Source organism: Pseudochaenichthys georgianus, unplaced genomic scaffold (assembly GCF_902827115.2).
Source record: "Pseudochaenichthys georgianus unplaced genomic scaffold, fPseGeo1.2 scaffold_642_arrow_ctg1, whole genome shotgun sequence".
NCBI classification, from domain to species: Eukaryota; Metazoa; Chordata; class Actinopteri; order Perciformes; family Channichthyidae; genus Pseudochaenichthys; species Pseudochaenichthys georgianus.
The window spans coordinates 1-7,500 of NW_027263198.1; the positions used below are offsets into that span (position 1 = coordinate 1).

Sequence of the window (7,500 nt, forward strand, 5' to 3'; positions counted from 1 at the left end):
TGATGAGTGTAGAGACGTGTTATCACTTAGTGATGAGTGTAGAGACGTGTTATCCCTTAGTGATGAGTGTAGAGACGTGTTATCACTTAGTGATGAGTTATCCCTTAGTGATGAGTGTAGAGACGTGTTATCCCTTAGTGATGAGTGTAGAGACGTGTTATCACTTAGTGATGAGTGTAGAGACGTGTTATCACTTAGTGATGAGTGTAGAGACGTGTTATCCCTTAGTGATGAGTGTAGAGACGTGTTATCCCTTAGTGATGAGTGTAGAGACGTGTTATCCCTTAGTGATGAGTGTAGAGACGTGTTATCACTTAGTGATGAGTGTAGAGACGTGTTATCCCTTAGTGATGAGTGTAGAGACGTGTTATCACTTAGTGATGAGTGTAGAGAGTGTAGCCGTAGTTATGCCGTGTAGAGACGTGTTATCCCTTAGTGATGAGTGTAGAGACGTGTTATCCCTTAGTAGAGACGTGTTATCCCTTAGTGATGAGTGTAGAGACGTGTTATCCCTTAGTGATGAGTGTAGAGACGTGTTATCACTTAGTGATGAGTGTAGAGACGTGTTATCCCTTAGAGACGTGTTATCCCTTAGTGATGAGTGTTTTCGTGTCCAGAGGAGGGCAGCAGAGCTTCGCTGCAGGAGGAGTTGGATGAGGAGCGGCTGAGATACCAGAACCTTCTGAAGGAGGTCTCCAGACTGGAGCAGAAATACGAGAACCTGAAGGAGGAGCAGTCCTTTAGCAAGGTAACAAGGTAACAAGGAGAACTGTAATGTTTACAGTGAACCTAAGGAGTCCTTTAGCAAGGTAACAAGGTAACAAGGAGAACTGTAATGTTTACAGTGAACCTAAGGAGTCCTTTAGCAAGGTAACAAGGTAACAAGGAGAACTGTAATGTTTACAGTGAACCTAAGGAGTCCTTTAGCAAGGTAGCAAGGTAACAAGGAGAACTGTAATGTTTACAGTGAACCTAAGGAGTCCTTTAGCAAGGTAGCAAGGTAACAAGGAGAACTGTAATGTTTACAGTGAACCTAAGGAGTCCTTTAGCAAGGTAACAAGGTAACAAGGAGAACTGTAATGTTTACAGTGAACCTAAGGAGTCCTTTAGCAAGGTAGCAAGGTAACAAGGAGAACTGTAATGTTTACAGTGAACCTAAGGAGTCCTTTAGCAAGGTAGCAAGGTAACAAGGAGAACTGTAATGTTTACAGTGAACCTAAGGAGTCCTTTAGCAAGGTAACAAGGTAACAAGGAGAACTGTAATGTTTACAGTGAACCTAAGGAGTCCTTTAGCAAGGTAACAAGGTAACAAGGAGAACTGTAATGTTTACAGTGAACCTAAGGAGTCCTTTAGCAAGGTAACAAGGTAACAAGGAGAACTGTAATGTTTACAGTGAACCTAAGGAGTCCTTTAGCAAGGTAACAAGGTAACAAGGAGAACTGTAATGTTTACAGTGAACCTAAGGAGTCCTTTAGCAAGGTAGCAAGGTAACAAGGAGAACTGTAATGTTTACAGTGAACCTAAGGAGTCCTTTAGCAAGGTAGCAAGGTAACAAGGAGAACTGTAATGTTTACAGTGAACCTAAGGAGTCCTTTAGCAAGGTAACAAGGTAACAAGGAGAACTGTAATGTTTACAGTGAACCTAAGGAGTCCTTTAGCAAGGTAACAAGGTAACAAGGAGAACTGTAATGTTTACAGTGAACCTAAGGAGTCCTTTAGCAAGGTAACAAGGTAACAAGGAGAACTGTAATGTTTACAGTGAACCTAAGGAGTCCTTTAGCAAGGTAACAAGGTAACAAGGAGAACTGTAATGTTTACAGTGAACCTAAGGAGTCCTTTAGCAAGGTAGCAAGGTAACAAGGAGAACTGTAATGTTTACAGTGAACCTAAGGAGTCCTTTAGCAAGGTAACTGCTAACAAAATAACATAAATATTGAATAACATTTATAATGATGTATATTATATTCACGCAGTTTGCCCCCGGGCACCGCAGAAACGCATCGACTCTGAGCAGCCAGGAGTCGGACTCCAACTACACCTCCATCTCCACGTCAGAGCTGGGAGACACCGAGGACACCCTGCAGCACGTGGAGGTGTGTATATATACTGTTTACTCATATATATATATATATATATATATATATTAGGGATGGGATTTGAAAGCAAATGTAAATTCAAATATTCGACCCCCAAAAAAACAGTTAACCGGTTAACCGAAGTGTACATATCCTACAAAAATAAAATGTGGGGCAACATTTTTTCCAACATTTTTTTATATATAAATAAATACATGTTCAAATAAGTGTAGAAACCAAGTCGAATTTGTCAAATGTATTGAACTGGTGATCACAGTTTGACAGCTATAGTCTACAGCTTTCATGCTTAAAACATCAAAAACCTATAACAGGGCCTACGCACAGAATGCAGCTATTCAATGGGCTACTCATTCTTGTTTAAGAATATGAGCATGTCTACATGCTCAGGGGAGAGGCGGGTGCAGAGAAGATTCACGATCAGGCCAGCTGTAGAGAAGACCCTCTCAGCTGGAACGGAGGTAGCGGGTATAGCAAGGTATTCCATCGCCAGTTTCCTGTACCGTCCTTTTCCTCCGCCACTGTAGTGGGTTTTCCTGTGGTGGGATGCACGGCTCATTAAAATAGAGTTACACTTCATTATGGTCTGGGTCTTCGGTGAAGTAGTCCTCCCCAAACAGGGTGTTTCACAACACGGCCCGTGTGTTAACGACACGGCCCGTGTGTTAACGACACGGGCCGTGTGTTAACGACACGGCCCGTGTGTTAACAACACGGCCCGTGTGTTAACGACACGGCCCGTGTGTTAACGACACGGGCCGTGTGTTAACGACACGGGCCGTGTGTTAACGCCACGGGCCGTGTGTTAACACACGGCCCGTGTCGTTAACACACGGCCCGTGTGTTAACGACACGGCCCGTGTGTTAACGACACGGCCCGTGTGTTAACGACACGGCCCGTGTGTTAACGACACGGCCCGTGTGTACACAGGCTTCTTGCCTATCAGGGAAATAGAAATATCAAATATTTAGGCATATTTATTATTTATGCCTAATATTGTCGATTCAATTAAATATTCTTTCTTTTCTAATTATTACAAATGAATTACCTGCATTAGCTGCTGAGGTGTCGTCTGATTCTGGGAGTATGCGCTTTCTCAGTGAGGTTGCAACAGCCTCCTTGAACTCGCAATCCACTCGCGACTCTCCGGGGATGGACATTAGGGGCCTTGTCAACAGGCTGTTTGTTACAGGCTGTTTGTTACAGGCTGTTTGTTACAGGCTGTTTGTTACAGGCTGTTACAGGCTGTTTGTTACAGGCTGTTTGTTACAGGCTGTTACAGGCTGTTTGTTACAGGCTGTTTGTTACAGGCTGTTTGTTACAGGCTGTTTGTTACAGGCTGTTACAGGCTGTTTGTTACAGGCTGTTTGTTACAGGCTGTTACAGGCTGTTTGTTACAGGCTGTTACAGGCTGTTACAGGCTGTTTGTTACAGGCTGTTTGTTACAGGCTGTTACAGGCTGTTTGTTACAGGCTGTTACAGGCTGTTTGTTACAGGCTGTTTGTTACAGGCTGTTTGTTACAGGCTGTTACAGGGTGTTTGTTACAGGCTGTTACAGGCTGTTTGTTACAGGCTGTTTGTTACAGGCTGTTACAGGCTGTTTGTTACAGGCTGTTTGTTACAGGCTGTTACAGGCTGTTTGTTACAGGCTGTTACAGGCTGTTACAGGCTGTTTGTTACAGGCTGTTTGTTACAGGCTGTTACAGGCTGTTTGTTACAGGCTGTTACAGGCTGTTTGTTACAGGCTGTTACAGGCTGTTTGTTACAGGCTGTTTGTTACAGGCTGTTTGTTACAGGCTGTTACAGGCTGTTTGTTACAGGCTGTTACAGGGTGTTTGTTACAGGCTGTTACAGGCTGTTTGTTACAGGCTGTTTGTTACAGGCTGTTACAGGCTGTTTGTTACAGGCTGTTTGTTACAGGCTGTTACAGGCTGTTTGTTACAGGCTGTTTGTTACAGGCTGTTTGTTACAGGCTGTTACAGGCTGTTTGTTACAGGCTGTTTGTTACAGGCTGTTTGTTACAGGCTGTTTGTTACAGGCTGTTACAGGCTGTTTGTTACAGGCTGTTTGTTACAGGGTGTTTGTTACAGGCTGTTACAGGCTGTTTGTTACAGGCTGTTTGTTACAGGCTGTTACAGGCTGTTACAGGCTGTTTGTTACAGGCTGTTTGTTACAGGCTGTTACAGGCTGTTTGTTACAGGCTGTTTGTTACAGGCTGTTTGTTACAGGCTGTTTGTTACAGGCTGTTACAGGCTGTTTGTTACAGGCTGTTACAGGCTGTTTGTTACAGGCTGTTACAGGCTGTTTGTTACAGGCTGTTTGTTACAGGCTGTTTGTTACAGGCTGTTACAGGCTGTTTGTTACAGGCTGTTTGTTACAGGCTGTTTGTTACAGGCTGTTACAGGCTGTTTGTTACAGGCTGTTACAGGGTGTTTGTTACAGGCTGTTACAGGCTGTTTGTTACAGGCTGTTTGTTACAGGCTGTTACAGGCTGTTTGTTACAGGCTGTTTGTTACAGGCTGTTTGTTACAGGCTGTTACAGGCTGTTTGTTACAGGCTGTTTGTTACAGGCTGTTTGTTACAGGCTGTTTGTTACAGGCTGTTACAGGCTGTTTGTTACAGGCTGTTTGTTACAGGGTGTTTGTTACAGGCTGTTACAGGCTGTTACAGGCTGTTTGTTACAGGCTGTTACAGGCTGTTACAGGCTGTTTGTTACAGGCTGTTTGTTACAGGCTGTTACAGGCTGTTTGTTACAGGCTGTTACAGGCTGTTTGTTACAGGCTGTTTGTTACAGGCTGTTACAGGCTGTTTGTTACAGGCTGTTACAGGCTGTTTGTTACAGGCTGTTTGTTACAGGCTGTTTGTTACAGGCTGTTACAGGCTGTTTGTTACAGGCTGTTTGTTACAGGCTGTTACAGGCTGTTTGTTACAGGCTGTTACAGGCTGTTTGTTACAGGCTGTTTGTTACAGGCTGTTTGTTACAGGCTGTTACAGGCTGTTTGTTACAGGCTGTTTGTTACAGGCTGTTACAGGCTGTTTGTTACAGGCTGTTACAGGCTGTTTGTTACAGGCTGTTACAGGCTGTTTGTTACAGGCTGTTACAGGCTGTTTGTTACAGGCTGTTTGTTACAGGCTGTTTGTTACAGGCTGTTACAGGCTGTTTGTTACAGGCTGTTTGTTACAGGCTGTTACAGGCTGTTTGTTACAGGCTGTTACAGGCTGTTTGTTACAGGCTGTTACAGGCTGTTTGTTACAGGCTGTTTGTTACAGGCTGTTACAGGCTGTTACAGGCTGTTTGTTACAGGCTGTTTGTTACAGGCTGTTTGTTACAGGCTGTTACAGGCTGTTTGTTACAGGCTGTTTGTTACAGGCTGTTACAGGCTGTTTGTTACAGGCTGTTACAGGCTGTTTGTTACAGGCTGTTTGTTACAGGCTGTTTGTTACAGGCTGTTACAGGCTGTTTGTTACAGGCTGTTTGTTACAGGCTGTTACAGGCTGTTTGTTACAGGCTGTTACAGGCTGTTTGTTACAGGCTGTTTGTTACAGGCTGTTTGTTACAGGCTGTTACAGGCTGTTTGTTACAGGCTGTTTGTTACAGGCTGTTACAGGCTGTTTGTTACAGGCTGTTACAGGCTGTTTGTTACAGGCTGTTTGTTACAGGCTGTTTGTTACAGGCTGTTACAGGCTGTTTGTTACAGGCTGTTACAGGCTGTTTGTTACAGGCTGTTTGTTACAGGCTGTTTGTTACAGGCTGTTACAGGCTGTTTGTTACAGGCTGTTTGTTACAGGCTGTTACAGGCTGTTACAGGCTGTTTGTTACAGGCTGTTTGTTACAGGCTGTTTGTTACAGGCTGTTACAGGCTGTTTGTTACAGGCTGTTTGTTACAGGCTGTTACAGGCTGTTTGTTACAGGCTGTTACAGGCTGTTTGTTACAGGCTGTTTGTTACAGGCTGTTTGTTACAGGCTGTTACAGGCTGTTTGTTACAGGCTGTTTGTTACAGGCTGTTACAGGCTGTTTGTTACAGGCTGTTACAGGCTGTTTGTTACAGGCTGTTACAGGCTGTTTGTTACAGGCTGTTTGTTACAGGCTGTTTGTTACAGGCTGTTACAGGCTGTTTGTTACAGGCTGTTTGTTACAGGCTGTTTGTTACAGGCTGTTACAGGCTGTTTGTTACAGGCTGTTTGTTACAGGCTGTTACAGGCTGTTTGTTACAGGCTGTTACAGGCTGTTTGTTACAGGCTGTTTGTTACAGGCTGTTTGTTACAGGCTGTTACAGGCTGTTTGTTACAGGCTGTTACAGGCTGTTTGTTACAGGCTGTTTGTTACAGGCTGTTTGTTACAGGCTGTTACAGGCTGTTTGTTACAGGCTGTTTGTTACAGGCTGTTACAGGCTGTTACAGGCTGTTTGTTACAGGCTGTTTGTTACAGGCTGTTTGTTACAGGCTGTTACAGGCTGTTTGTTACAGGCTGTTTGTTACAGGCTGTTACAGGCTGTTTGTTACAGGCTGTTACAGGCTGTTTGTTACAGGCTGTTTGTTACAGGCTGTTTGTTACAGGCTGTTACAGGCTGTTTGTTACAGGCTGTTTGTTACAGGCTGTTACAGGCTGTTTGTTACAGGCTGTTACAGGCTGTTTGTTACAGGCTGTTACAGGCTGTTTGTTACAGGCTGTTTGTTACAGGCTGTTTGTTACAGGCTGTTACAGGCTGTTTGTTACAGGCTGTTTGTTACAGGCTGTTTGTTACAGGCTGTTACAGGCTGTTTGTTACAGGCTGTTTGTTACAGGCTGTTTGTTACAGGCTGTTTGTTACAGGCTGTTACAGGCTGTTTGTTACAGGCTGTTACAGGCTGATGCATACATGGGTCTCGCTGCAAAGTGCTGTGGTTGCGCACTTGAGAGACTGGAGTGCGGGCAGAATGTCTTCGATAACCTGCCAGTTCTGATCTGTGAGTTCCAGGGTCCTGCGTCGTTCCGTTTTGCAATGGTCCTGTCGTGTAGCCTTTCAAACATATCGCACATCGAGATCCATCTCGTACGAGAGTACTGAATGAGTTTGTGTTTGGGGACATTTTGCGCGTCTTGTTTTTTCTTCAGGCCAGTCTCCCACAAGCTGCCACAACCCGATGCACACTTTGGTGTGTATATATACTGTGTACTCATATATATATATATACCCTTACCCTGCAGCACGTGGAGGTGTGTATTAATATATATATCAGTATATATTGTGTGTATTTGTACAGGATGTGGGGGTGGAGGCAGCAGCTCTGGACCTCTCGGTGTATTAGTATATATATCAGTATATATTGTTTGTATTTGTACAGGATGTGGGGGTGGAGGCAGCAGCTCTGGACCTCTCGGTGTATTAGTATATATATCAGTATATATTGTTTGTATTTGTAC

General features: G+C 44.1%; 1 protein-coding gene across 1 annotated transcript in view; it reads left to right on the forward strand.

The window, feature by feature from the left end:
* Positions 1–617: 617 nt before the first annotated feature.
* The window catches only part of LOC117443624 (unconventional myosin-Vb-like), a gene marked incomplete at its 5' end in the record, with an annotated part of 35,721 nt that continues 28,838 nt past the window's right edge, over positions 618–7,500 (forward strand). Inside the window, 2 exons of the mRNA XM_071202625.1 lie at positions 618–748; positions 1,975–2,094. Coding sequence (XP_071058726.1) covers positions 618–748; positions 1,975–2,094 — 251 coding nt within the window. The remainder of the gene's footprint in view (positions 749–1,974; positions 2,095–7,500) is intronic.